This window comes from Thalassophryne amazonica, chromosome 1, assembly GCF_902500255.1.
Source record: "Thalassophryne amazonica chromosome 1, fThaAma1.1, whole genome shotgun sequence".
Taxonomy (NCBI): Eukaryota; Metazoa; Chordata; class Actinopteri; order Batrachoidiformes; family Batrachoididae; genus Thalassophryne; species Thalassophryne amazonica.
Genome location: NC_047103.1, coordinates 35,302,939 through 35,317,608, shown reverse-complemented (window position 1 = coordinate 35,317,608; position 14,670 = coordinate 35,302,939). Strand labels below are relative to the sequence as shown.

General features: G+C 40.2%; 1 protein-coding gene across 1 annotated transcript in view; it reads left to right on the top strand.

Annotated features, from left to right (window-relative positions):
* LOC117508113 (vasoactive intestinal polypeptide receptor 2-like) overlaps window positions 1–14,670 on the top strand; it is a 106,025-nt gene that overhangs the window by 52,018 nt on the left and 39,337 nt on the right. Inside the window, exon 4 of the mRNA XM_034167772.1 lies at window positions 965–1,062. Within this exon, the coding sequence (XP_034023663.1) occupies window positions 965–1,062 (98 nt within the window). The remainder of the gene's footprint in view (window positions 1–964; window positions 1,063–14,670) is intronic.

Here is a 14,670-nt window from a genome sequence, read left to right as displayed (position 1 = left end):
TCTTCATGATGAGACCCACTCCCATGTAGATATAAAGGGTTCATTTTACCTTTATGAAAACACATTATTTCATTTTTGCAGGTAATTATGCATTAATTAACAGTAGTTTATGAATGCTATACTCCATTTCTGCTAATAACTAAGTCCTACACACTGTAACTTTAAAGTACCTGTAGAACAATAATATATGTTGAGCACTTGCAGAGGAAGGCACAGGTCATCTGCAAGGACAACAGCCAACTGGTACATTCCCTGTTTTCTACTCTGATGTCGGGGAAGAGGTACCGCACTCTAAGGACACAGAATAATAGGCTAAGGAACAGCTTTTTCCTCAGAGCTATAGCCTCCATCATCCGACCCGTCCCCCTCTGACAAACACAGACATATTATTTATTTTGTATCCAGTCATACATAATAAATAATACATCAGTGCCTCACATTGGGGTGGATGTGAGGCATTGATGTGTAAAGTGCTTTGAGCGTCTGATGTAGATGGAAAAGCGCTATATACGTAAATGCAGTCCATTTACAGTCTATTTACAACTCTAAAACCTTACCTCACTAAGCATTAAGCACCTTAAAAAGCTTATGAAGCATTTATTAAGTTTATTATTATTATAATTTTTTATTGTTATTATTATTATTTATTTTATTTTTTTTGTATTTTGAAAGGTCTTGCCATCCTGTGAAGCTGTACATTGTTTTGTTTTTGTTTTGTTCTTTTAAGCTGCTGCTGTGTTGTTGTGTGTAGCTGTTTGGAAAGTGCCACCAGAATTTCATTGCAGAAATGCAATGAAAATAAACATCTATTCTATAAGGTTTTTTCTGACACCACTTGTGTGACAAAACTTTTTTCCCACCAATAATTAGGAGCATCTCTCTCTCTCTCTCTCTCTCTCTCTCTCTCTCTCTCTCTCTCTCTCTCTCTCTCTCTCTCTCTCTCTCTCTCTCTCTCTCTCAACAGGTAATCTGAGCAGGAACTGCACAGAGGACGGCTGGTCAGCGGTGTATCCGAGCATCACCATCGCCTGCTGGTCAAACAGCACAGGCGATCCCAAAGAGGTGCATTCATGTCGTCACCTTGTTCACACCAAAAACCACTTTTTCTCAGCCTGTGCGCGTTTATGTATTTGGGTGTGTTGCTGCAGTTCAGTTCTCAAGACAATCGTATATTAAGTTTTTCCTGTTTCATAATCAAACTGATGACCTTTGTGTTCTGAAAACAAGTCCTCTGACCTCCACCACAGGAAATGTGTTTGGTTTCATATCTGCTGAGAACAACCGGAAAAAGCAAACTTCACCTCTGAGTATCTGATGTGCTTTCTCTGATATCATCATAAAAGGAAGTGAGATGCGTGCAGACATCTTCAAATAGAAAGTCAAAAGTCAGCGTGTCTCGAAAAAATAGCTTGATTGAAATATTTACTTGTTTGACTGTGTTTTTGTTCAGATCAGGGCATCGGTTTCTTTCAACCAGAACCATCAGAATGTGCGGTCATCGTGCACAAACAAACTGGAACATCTGATTGCCCTTTTGAACCTTTTTATTTTTCAGACAAAAACTAACCACAGGCCGTTTTGAATGGTGATGTATCAGGGTGACGTGACTTTTGAAAAGCTGTGGTGTGATTTTCCCCTGGAGCTTTGCAAAACCACTGAGCAACAGGGGACAAAACATTCAGCCTTCATCGTAGTAAGTAGATACAACTGTCAGTAGATAAATTGTGATAAATGTAACTGCAGCCTACAGCGTTTCCATTTAAGAATTAATCAACAAAAAACAAACAAAAAACTTTACCATCACAGTAACTTACAGTTGTGGGCACAAGTGACGTAAAAAATTTTGAATGCATGCTCCAAATGGGTTTTGCGATGATTTGTGCTGTCTGCATAGATCGTTTTTGCAACCGCAGCTAAGATAGAGCCATGTATGTAACAGATAAACAGTATATTTTTTTAAAGCTTGAATGATTTTTGGCTGTTTGTTGAGGCACATTGTGAAAATTTACATCATTAAAGTTATACTTAGTTTGACTTACTTTTTGGATGGACTGTATGCTCGCATTAGTTCCGCATTCTACACCTAATGGCACCGGAACTTCTGTTGCGGGGGAGACTATAGCAGAGCGCACTGTACTGTACAGCCCTAACCGGAGCGCTTTGGTCTCCTCAAGTGCCAGATCCACCACAGCTGGCTCTGCAGAAGAGCAGTAATTGTGGTCAGGCAAAGTTACATCCATTGCTGGTTCCTAGAGGTGATCAGCGAGAAGGTTTGGTCACTCTCTTCGCTCCCAAACACCGGGACGAGGGGCAGGAATAGGGTAGTTGTTCCTCTTGAAAAGAATGGGACAGCGCCTTTTTTAAACAAACAGCGTCCCTGTGTGGTTGACGGCTGGATCACATCAGCAGGGAGAAAATGCCGAGAACAGACTCTGGTGTTACCCGTTACTACAAAACGATCCCTCCAAATATTTATGACCCATTTCCTTTGCTGCTCAGCATCTTTCTGGAAAGAGAAAAAACTCAAAGGGGAGTTACACCGCGCAGAAGCTGTCCATTTTGGCTACACAGCAGTGATAGCTCAATGTGCTATCCTCTCTCCTCTGGAAAGAAAACCTGGTCTTCTTCGATGTCATGACGGATATACACAACCACAAAAATATGAACAAAGACAAAAAAAAAAAAAATACTAGAAACGTTGTAAATTGATTAAAGTTTTTGGATATCGAACAGAATCAAACACTGGCATCCGCCATAACCGTAAATGACACAGAAATCAGAGATTTTAACAGAAATACATCACACCACTCCGTGCATATACGTAGTCCATTCTATGGCAGATATGCCAAAAATTTCAAATTACTGTCATTGGAAGTGGTGAAATAATAAAAGTTCAGAGTTGGACAAAAATTCATCTTTCAAAACATTATTTTTTTCATGTTCTGTATTTTGAAAATGTCAGAGATGCTAATGTAAATTGTAGATTTCTCTAAGCGGTAGGTGAGTATCACCTCAGGATTTTTTCAGAGAATTCTAGGGTGACCTGGAAAATTTGTCAAAAATGGTTTAAATTTATTAAAAAAAAGTAAGTCCTTTTGGAATCTCCCATGTTTTCATTCAGGGTCACCACTGCGGATATGCATTTGGCGCAAGTTTTACGCCGAATGCCCTTCCTGACACAACTCAATGTTGGAGAATAGGCATGTTTGGGGTAAGAACTGATGTTGCGGTCTGATCGGTTCACATGCCTTCATTGCGCATGCGTCATTTCGGTGCGTCAGCAGTGATTACCCGATTATCATCTCATTTCTGCTTAAAACTGCAATTTAGAATGATTTAAGAGGTTTTACTTCATCTGATGGTTAATAATCACATTATTCCCTTGATCGGTTTGGATGTAAAGAGTAAGACTCAGACGCGTCGGTGTCGCGGTCTGATCAGCCCCTCATCTTTTATTATAAAATAATGCTGAATTTATGTGGAAATGATTGTTGTACAAAAGCTTCAGATATCTATCGCTGAGATAGTTGATGACTGGAGTGCAGTTTTTGTTGTATGGCTGGGGGGCCTGGCTGCCTTTTTGTTTCTGTCTTTTGTTTTTCCTTCCAGGTGGCTTGCATTTGGGACTGAGTGGCTGTGTAGCTGAGTTTATCAGGACCTCACCCTGATCACCTGCGGCTCGTCAGGACTCACAGCTGTGGTGCATCTACATGGATTGGAACATGGTGGCATTTAAGACTGGAGTACACAGTGTGTATTTGCCAGAGACTCGACCTTGTGACCAGACGGGTGAGATCGTCGTCTCGGGAGCCATCTCATCATCAGTGGATGCAGAGAACGTCCAGGTTTGATGCATGGTCTGTGAAAGAGGAGAGGGTGAGGTCTCACGCTCGTCAGCACACTTCCTGAGGTACGTTAGATTTTGTGACTAACATTTATACAGTCAGTAAATGTGGTGTCCCTCACACCTTATTATATTGAGCTGTATGTTGGTCGTTTAAATCAGCTTCCGCTGCAGTGAGTTTGTGAACTGGATGTTCTATGCCTGCAGGGTGGGAAGCTGATTAGTAATTAAGCCAGGAAGTGTTTGCTGTTTGTGCACCTTTGAGCGTTCTCTCTGTGTGTTGAGTGTGGACTCACATAATGATTCCTTCTTTCACAGACTCGGTTTGTCGCGGCCACCTGGGGGGTGTCGGCGGGGTCCTTGGGTCCGAACCAGTTCTGGCTCCGGACCGTTAGCGCTGCTGGGAGCGCACCGCAATCCACCACGCCAGACCGCACACTTTTATATTTTTCACAGCACTGTTATGTTCATTAAACTCTGTTATCCTTTGTACCGTGCTCTGCTTATTTTATACTGGGTCCTTCAAACGCTGGTCGGTTCTCCGGGCTGCGTCCGACACATAAGTTTTAAGCAGAAATGAGGCAATAATCGGTTAATCGGTGCTGACGCGCCAAAATGACGCATGCACATTGAAGGCAGGGGTACTGATCAGACTGGGGGGACCAATTAGAACATGACACCAAGAACCTTCTGGACTGGAAACAAGCACACTTAATTGCTTGCCCACCGCCCCTGCTTTGATGTCATACGGAATGTCTTGTTTTATTAAGCATAAGCGTCCCTGGTGTTCATTTATCAACTGTGTGCAAACATTTCTATGCAGAGTGTGGAGTTTACCAACTTGCACTTACAAATGCATGTAAATATACACACAGCTCTGACCATCTGTATACACAGTATCTGGTGGTAGAACAGGAGAACCACAACTTGAAAGCACTACTGCCATCACAAGATGCAACCTTATCCACATAAGTTCTTTATTTCCTCAAATTAATAACGTAATTAGTAGTTATGCCAAGTCAGAAACACACTTGAGCCTCACTGGTGTCACAACCTACACAACACACCTGTGGGAAATAAACAACAGGTTTTGACCTTAGCAACAAGCATCTCGATCTCCACCTGCTACTAAAAAAAGCTTGAAGCAAATAGTCTCCCTCCTGCGATTGATTTTATATTAAAATTGGACCTGTGGCATTTTCACTGCTCAAATTTCATGAGGAGAGACTTTATCGTAATAAAGACAGCAGTATGATGACATCACTGTAGCGCAAATGATTCTTGAGCAACTATAACAAAAAATATTTGTCTACTTATTCTGTAAATTAGAAAGTTTTATGCTGGTTCTTGTAGTGAAGCTGTTCAAGAACAAACAGATGGTTTGTCACTGTATGTGGTTAATTGAGGGCATTTGTGAATGGTGAATGGTGATCATGTAATTCTTGTTCTGTTGGATCTAACTGCGGCCTTTGACATTGTGGACCACAACATCTTAGTGGCTCGGTTACACCGCCTAGTGGGTATTCACGGTACTGCTCTGGAATGGTTGAACTCATATCTGGCAGACAGAAGCATGAGTGTAAGCCTTGGGAATTCGGAGTCCAGCTCTGCTCCACTGGATTCCACAGGGGTCCATTTTGGGGTCACAGCTTTTTTTTATATTTATTGCCCCTGGGCTCCATCCTGAGAAAGCATGGCATCTCTTTTCATTGTTATGCAGACGATAGTTAGCTATATGTGCCACTGAAGGAAAAAAAAAAAACACTTTCTCCCCCACACCACTTCTGTCATGTCTTGAAGACATCAAAGCCTGGATGGTCTTGAACTTTTAAAATTTTCATGAAAATAAAACAAAAGTGATGGTGTTTGGCTCCAGCAGCTCCCGTAGACCCTCGCCTGTTGACTTGGGCCCTTTGGGAGACTATGTAAAGCTGATAGTCACAAACTTGGGTTTTAGGATGGACAGTGATTTTAAACTGGATTGGCAAATTAGTTCTGTTGTCAAGTCCAGCTTCTTTCAGACTAGGCAGCTGGCAAAAGTGAATCCTTTCCTTGCACAAAAGCATTTTGTGACAGTGATCCACGCCTTCATAATATCTCGGCTGGATTACTGTAACACACTTTATTTTGGAGTCAGCCAGTCCTCCATCGCATGTCTCCAGCTGGTGCAAAATGCAGCCACTCACCTCCTAACTGGAGCACGTAAGAGGAAGCACATAACTCCAATCCTGGCCTCCCTCCACTGGCTACATGTGCATTTTACAGTCCCATTTTAAGATTCTTTTATTTGTTTTTAAGACATTAAATGGTCTCGCCCCCCTTACCTCTCAGAGCTCCTTCAAATCCTACGCTCCTGCTTGGTGCCACTGGTCAGCTGACCTGCTGCTCCTGGATGTACCGAGGTCCAAACGAAAGCTCAGAGGGGTCACAGCATTTTCCACTGCTGCTCCAAGTCTATGGAACGAGTTACCATTGCACATTAGACAAACCTCCTCACTGTCCATTTTTGAAACGAGTCTTAAACCCATTTTTACTCCCAGGCTTTTAATGCCGCATGAGACTCTGTTTTTGTTTTAGTGTTTTATGGTTTGCTTTTATTTATTGTTTCATTGTTTCTAGTTGCTTTTAAAAACAATGAAACAATTGTTCTTATTATTTTATTGCTTTAATTGTTTTATGTATAGCACTTTGTTTTCAACTGTGGTTGTTTTAAGGTGCTATATAAATAAAGTTGATTTGAGTTGAGAATGCAAATAGCCATGAATGGGCATAAGTATGTGCTTTAGAACATGTGAGATTGATCAACAACTGATAGTTCCTGACTGGCATACGCCTGTTTGATACATACAGTTTTTTTTTTTTTTTTTTTTTGTATTTACACACGTACTAAATTTTGTGCGTTTGGAACCCTTTATTTCATGCAGTTTGATAAATGAGGGCCCAAAAAGCCCAAATGGTTCTTTGAAGAACATGTAAGAGATCTATAATAAAATCACTAATAATAATAAAACTAACGTGTTGCCGGTGGTGTTTATACAATAGGTAGCTGACAAGGTTGGTAAAGAATTATGCAACATTTCTATAATGAGTTGGAATGGCGTGTCAGTCCAGAATGTTTTTAGAACCTTAGACCTCAACAATTTTTAGAAAAAGAACTCAACCTTTTTATTTCCTGATAATTACGTAATTTTTATGTTAATTTACTGTCCTAATGTACTTATAAATTATTTAAGTTCTTATCATATACACACACCATTATTATTATCATTGTTGTTATTTTATTTTATTATTACTTGTATTTTGTCATTTGGCCTTGAGACCAGAAGATCCTGGGTTCAAATCCCCGCCTGACTGGAAAATCACTAAGGGCCCTTGGGCAAGGTCTTTAATCCCCTATTGCTCCCGGTGTGTAGTGAGCGCCATGTATGGTAGCACCCTGACATCGGGGTGAATGTGAGGCATAATTGTAAAGCGCTTTGAGCGTCTGATGCAGATGGAAAAGCGCTATATAAATGCAGTCCATTTACCATTTACCATTTGATTTTTAAATAGACGACAATGGAAATAAGTGTTTTCCGCTTTCTACAACCCCTGGCAATAATTATGGGAATCACCGGCCTCAGAGGATGTTCATTCAGTTGTTTAATTTTGTAGAAAAAAAGCAGATCACAGACATGACACAAAACTAAAGTCATTTCAAATGGCAACTTTCTGGCTTTAAGAAACACTATAAGAAAATCAAGAAAAAAAATTGTGGCAGTCAGTAACGGTTACTTTTTTAGACCAAGCAGAGGGAAAAAAATATGGACTCACTCAATTCTGAGGAATAAATTATGGAATCACCTCTGTAAATTTTCATCCCCAACATTAACACCTGCATCAAATCAGATCTGTTCGTTAGTCTGCATCTAAAAAAGAGTGATCACACCTTAGGGAGCTGTTGCACCAAGTGGACTGACATGAATCATGGCTCCAACACAAGAGATGTCAATTGAAACAAAGGAGAGGATTATCAAACTCTTAAAAGAGGGTAAATCATCACGCAATGTTGCAAAGATGTTGGTTGTTCACAGTTAGCTGTGTCTAAACTCTGGACCAAATACAAACAAACATGGGAAGGTTGCTAAAGTCAACATACTGGTAGACCAAGGAAGACATCAAAGCATCAAGACAGAAACTTGAAGCAATATGTCTCAAAAATCGAAAATGCACAACCAAAACAAATGAGGAACGAATGGGAGGAAACTGGAGTCAACGTCTGTGACCGAACTGTAGAAACCGCCTAAAGGAAATGGGATTTACATACAGAAAAGCTAAACGAAAGCCATCATTAACACCTAAAGAGAAAAAACAAGGTTTACAATGGGCTAAGGAAACGCATCATGGACTGTGGATGACTGGATCAAAGTCATATTCAGTGATGAATCTCAAATCTGCATTGGGCAAGGTGATGATGCTGGAACATTTGTTCCAGCATCATCACCAGTCCCAGCAGAAGACTGCCCCTCCCTGAGCCTGGTTCTGCTGGAGGTTTCTTCCTGTTAAAAGGGAGTTTTTCCTTCCCACTGTAGCCAAGTGCTTGCTCACAGGGGGTCGTTTTGACCGTTGGGGTTTTACATCATTATTGTATGGCCTTGCCTTACAATATAAAGCGCCTTGGGGCAACTGTTTGTTGTGATTTGGCGCTATATAAAAAAAAATTGATTGATTGATTGATTGGTGCCGTTCCAATGAGATTTATAAAGATGACTGCCTGAAGAGAACATGTAAATTTCCACAGTCATTGATGATATGGGGCTGCATGTCAGGTAAAGGCACTGGGGAGATGGCTGTCATTGCATCATCAATAAATGCACAAGTTTACTTTGATATTTTGGACACTTTTCTTATCCCATCAATTGAAAGGATGTTTGGGGATGATGAAATAATTTTTCAAGATGATAATGCATCTTGCCATAGAGCAAAAACTGTGAAAACATTCCTTGCAAAAAGACACATAGGGTCAATGTCATGGCCTGCAAATAGTCCGGATCTTAATCCAATTGAAATCTTTGGAAAATCTTTTTCCCTCAAAATTCAACTCACAACACCCCACAATGACAACATGAAAACAGTTTTTTTGGGGGCAACCTGCAAAGAGATCTGGCAACAGCAATCAGAAAGTTGGAGCCAGATTGATGAAGAGTACTGTTTGTCACTCATTAAGTCCATGCCTCAGAGACTGCAAGCTGTTATAAAGCAAGAGGTGGTGCAACAAAATACTAGTGATGTGTTGGAGCGTTCTTTTTGTTTTTCATGATTCCATAATTTTTTCCTCAGAATTGAGTGATTCCATATTTTTTTCCCTCTGCTTGGTCTAAAAAAGTAACCGTTACTGACTGCCACAATTTTTTTCCTGATTTCTTATAGTGTTTCTTAAAGCCAGAAAGTTGCCATTTGAAATGACTTTAGTTTTGTGTCATGTCTGTGATCTGCTTTTTTTCCTTCCATAATTTTTGCCAGGGGTTGTAGTTTCATTCATGTATTTTTAATATATTTACGATTATACTATGTGCTTACATTAAACTTAATAAATAAAATCACGCACGCATGCATGTACACACACGCACTCACGCCTTTAATATAACAGAGATTTATCTCCCCCTGCTGGAATGGTGTGTGAGTCTGGAATGTAATTAGCAACATCCATTGTTCAGTGTTGCTAGCTAATATCTGTAGTTTATCCAAAAATATTAGCCCTAACAACTGTCCGTTTTGCGGCATTCATCCTTGACCCAAAATACATAAGCATAGAAAACGGCAAATGTCAGCTCTCCCCAGTTTGGCTGTGATCAAAGTACGCACAGCTTTTTGTCTTTTCTTCATTCTGCTGCAAGCAGGTGCTTTTAATTTTACATACCCACAAACAGAGAAGGTGGTAAGTACAGTTTTCACTCATGGTAACGGCAACATGACACTTAACTAAACTAACTAAACCAATTGAACTACAAAAACACAATAAATCAGTAACACTAACAACACTGTTAAACTAACATGAACCACAATAGCAACATTTAAAACCCCAAACTCCTATGATGCATTGCAGCAGAATGTCCATTGCTCGTTGTTAGGTAATATCACTTATTTCTCAAAAAATATTAGTCCTATCAAACTTTCTGTTTTCGCAGCATTCATCCTTGACTCAAAATATATAAGCATACCAAATGGCAAATATCAGCTCTCCCCAGTTTCTCTATGATCGAAGCCATACACATGCACAAATACACACACAGAGAGGCCAATGATGATGATGATGATTAGAATATTAATACTTGAGCTCATCTCAGAAAAGTAGCAGCGTTTCAGTTAGTTTTATTTTGTTTTCCCTTTGTAAATCTTAACCTGCTCTACGTATGATTATGTGCATCACGTGTACCCTTAATTTTTGTGCAAACATTACATAGGCTGTCCATCATCCAAACATGAGCACATACTTTAGTTTGCAGCAAATATGTGGGTACTCCTAAAAGTAAGAAACAGAATTTTGGAACTTCATCACAGCTTAAAAAAAATAAAAACAATGGAGAAATAGTCTGAAGCAGCACTGAGAAAATGATTGCACGTTCACAGAGTTATATCGTTTGTGTGCATACATATACATCTGAGTTTTATGAGATGCCGCCTTAAGCGGCTCAACTTTCAGCTCCTGCAGCAGCATTGTGATCTCATATCAGCTTTGTCACCAGATGAAGGTAAATTGAAAGAGATTTTTTTTTTTCCTGCTTCCAGCAGAGTGACACAGCTGAATATTCCAACTTGAATGTTGCAGGTGGTTTTTGGGTTAAATATTATTTTTCTTGATGCTGCAGCTCTACAAATGGGTATACGTTTATTCCACTGTTCACTGCTCTGCTATCTCCATGCTGCCTGGTGCACACATTTGTGTGTTTGTGTATTTCAGCCTGAGGTATCCTGCATGATGCCACAGAGCTTAATTTTTTATTGCTTGTGGTCTCAGCTGCATTCCAGGACCTTTTCTTTTATAGTGAGCTTTCAAACAAATAACAAAGACACAGGTTCAAGAGAATATCCGGAAACATTATTGTGGCCACACGACATCAGATTTCTTTCTGCTGTTCTCTTCTTAGATCTACTCTTTACTGTAATGTCCAGTCAGAATATAGTTTATCCTTATGAATTACAACTGAAATCAGAAAAAGTTGGGATTGTATGGAAAAACAAACAAACCCCGCAATGATTCAACTTTACGTTGAATTATATTTCATTACAGACAGTATGAATCAAAAACTGAAGTGGGCAATTTAGGGCTAGTAATGAGGTAAAATAAAAAAAAATAAAAATAAATAAATAAATAAAACATTTAAACATAAAACATTAAGTAATAATGTTTCAAACAGATGATGTACATGATTACAGTCAACGTTTGACTGTAATCATGATTTGCTACAAATGGTCTGCCCATCTTTGACTTTGAGGAGCAAAGATGGGCAGAGGATCTCATTTGTCAAGAACTGCATAAGAAAATTATTGAAATGTTTAAAAACAATGTTCCTCAAAGAAATATTGGAAGGGAGGGGATTCTAAAATGGACTAAATTAATTTTTTCCCTCAAAATTCAACTCACAACACCCCACAATGACAACATGAAAACAGTTTTTTGGGGGCAAATATATATATATATATATATAGATATATATATATATTATATATATATATATATATATAAAACTAAACTCAGTTTGTACTATGTATTCACACCCTTTGCTCAATAATTGGTTGATGCACCTTTGGCAGCAATTAGAAACATCAAATCTCCTTGAATATGATGCCACAAGCTTGCCACACCTATCTTTGGGCAATTTTGCCCATTCCTCTTTGCAGCACCTCTCAAGCTCCATCAGATCGGAAGAGGAGCATAGCTGCACAGCCATTTCCAGATCTCTCCAGAGATGCTCAATCAGATTCTGTTGTGTGTATGTGTGTGTACGTTTGTCAATCCTGTTTGTGCTTTTCTGTTGGGTTTGTGTTTAGTCATGTCTTTATTTGTGGTCTTCCTCCCCCTTGTGCCTGTCCTTGGATTTGCATTTGAGGTTTTATTTCTGTTTTAGGCCTTGTCCGCTGACTCCCCCTGGTGACTGTTTCTAGTGTTGTCTGTGAACTGTAAAAAAAAAAATATTTACTGTTTACTATTTCACCACTCTGGCAAAACAATTTCCTTCGGGATTAATAAAGTTCTTCTTATTCTTATTTGGCAATCCCAGCTGACAACAACACCAGAAAGAAGAAGCAGAAGAAAATCGTAATGTCCAAAATGGTCTCATTGGTAACTGGTGCATTAGGAGCTGTAACCCCCAAACAGGAAGAGTGGCTCCACAGATTCCAGGAGCAACATCAGAGGCTTCTGTCCAGAAGAGTGCCATCCTAATAACCGCTAAGATACAGCTCAGAACCCTCAAATTCCCAGGCCTCTGGTTGAGGACCCAAGCTTGACGAACACACGGGGGGGCGGGGGGGTTCTGAGTCATTTGTCATTGCACACTACATGGCTCACGGGAGCAAACATAAAAAATGATCAGTAATATTTAGAAATGTGCTTTAGCCAAGAAACTGAACAACTTCAAGCAGAGCATAGTTTTAATTTTTTTTTCTGTCAAGAAGAATGTGTGAAGAGGCCAGAGTTTATAGATGGAGATGTCTAATGCACATAGAATGTAGCGTGATTACAGATAGAGCAGCAGGTCATCAGCTGTGAAGGCTCAGGAATCAAACTGAGACCAGAATGAGACGGGTTCAAAATTTCTGTTTATTTATTTTCTTAAACTTATGCCCAGTTGCTGTGTGTTTTTTGTGTGCAACCATATGTGTGTTCATGTAGTGTATGCAGATGTGTTCTGGTTAGACCTGCTGATGTCTTCTTGTTTGTAAGCAGATGTAAAGACCCCCCTTAGGGAAATATTCCACTGACGCACCACTGTTAGAGAGGAGGTGGAGACACACAGTTCTGCGAAAATATGCAAAAAGGCAATCACTTTTTCTTGTGGAATCTCACAGAAAATCCCCCTGACTTCAGGCAAAAAAAAAAACCACTGTAAATAAATAATTAAAAACACAAGAAATGTGTGGAAAGCCACTCACCGACATGCAGGATGATGTCAGAATGCTTTTCTGTGCACACATCAGGTGTGCGCTGACCAGGAGCATGAAACTTAAATCCACTTCTGTCCTCAGAAAAATAAATAAATAATAACAAACCTCTTTCCTCCGCTGAGAAAAAAAATACAGCAGGAAGAAAGCTGTGAACAGGACTCTCACCTAGCTCTAGAATTCTTTTGCAGAATAATTCATATATATTATGCAGTTGTATGCAAATGTTTGGGCACCCCTGATAATTTTCATAATTTTCCTGTTGTGTGGGCCTCCTGAATAGGAGGTACTGCTGGCCCACCACCACCAGATGGCGCCCTGCCTGGAGTGCGGGCTTCAGGCACGAAAGGGCGCTGCCGCCACGGACACAGCCGAGGGTGACAGCTGTCACTCATCATCTCATGACAGCTGTCACCCATCAACACTTCATCATGCTACTCCATAAAACCCGGACGTCATCTCCACCTCGTTGCCAAGATATCATCGACCTGTGAAGGTAACAATCTCAGCCGTATAAATAACTGTGTCTAGTAAACTCATTTTTTGCAGCTGTTTTTTCCTGTGGAGTGCACTATCTGGAGATTGGCGTGACCGGCAACAGCTTCGCTTTACACCCCACCAGATAAGTGCTGTGTGACAGGAGCTGCACGAGTGTGGATGAGAGGTGGAGGTGGAATCTCCACCATTGCTGTTACTGGGTGTGCACACACCCACATCTTGTTGTTTTCTGCTTCTTGCCAGCAGTACCAGATCCAACATTCAGAGACGGTGGCCACCTGGGGACTCTGGACTTGGCGGCTCCAGTATTCTCCGGGTTCAGTGGTGGAGGCAATCGTGTGGTTCCGGTTCTTCTCAGGACAGACGTCTTCTATCCTCGAGCCTGCCCACACGTCACCCTTGTGATTGACTGTTTGCAAAATTTCACATTCCTCTGTATTGTGGTTGTGCTCATTCACAACAGTAAAGTGTTCATATTTGACTCTTTCATTGTCCGTTCATTTACGCCCCCTGTTGTGGGTCCGTGTCACTACACTTTCCCAACATTTCCTTTATTTCTTTATTCCTTTATGGTTGTCTTGATCATAAAATTCAGTTAAATATAGCATATAGCAGATGAACACACTGATATTGAAAAGTGAAATGAAGTTTCTAGTATTTACAGAAAGTGTGCAATAATTATTTAAACAAAATTAGGCAGGCGCATAAATAAATTTGAATACATTTAGCAATAAATACTGGAACACAAAATTGGTTTGGTAAGCTCATTGACCCTTGACCTCCTTACATAGATGAATCCAATCATGAGACAGAGTATTAAGGTGGCCATTTGCAAATGTTTCCTCTCTTTGCAGCTCTTCTAATGAGTGGCAACATGGGAGCCTCTAAACAACTCTCAAATGACCAGAAAACAAAGATTGTTCAACATCATGGTTTAGGGGAAGGATACAAAAAGCTATCTCAGAGATTTCAGCTGTCACTCCCTATGTTACTCCCTATGTTCCTCACAGTGGAAATGGAAGACTACAGGCACAGTACTAGTTAAGGCCGAAGTGGCAGGCCAAGAAAAATCTTAGATGAGCTGAAGCGAAGGATGGTGAGAACAGTCATAGTCAACCCACAGACCTGCTCTAAAGACCTACAACATGATCTTGCTGCAGATAGTGTCTCTGTGCATCATTCAA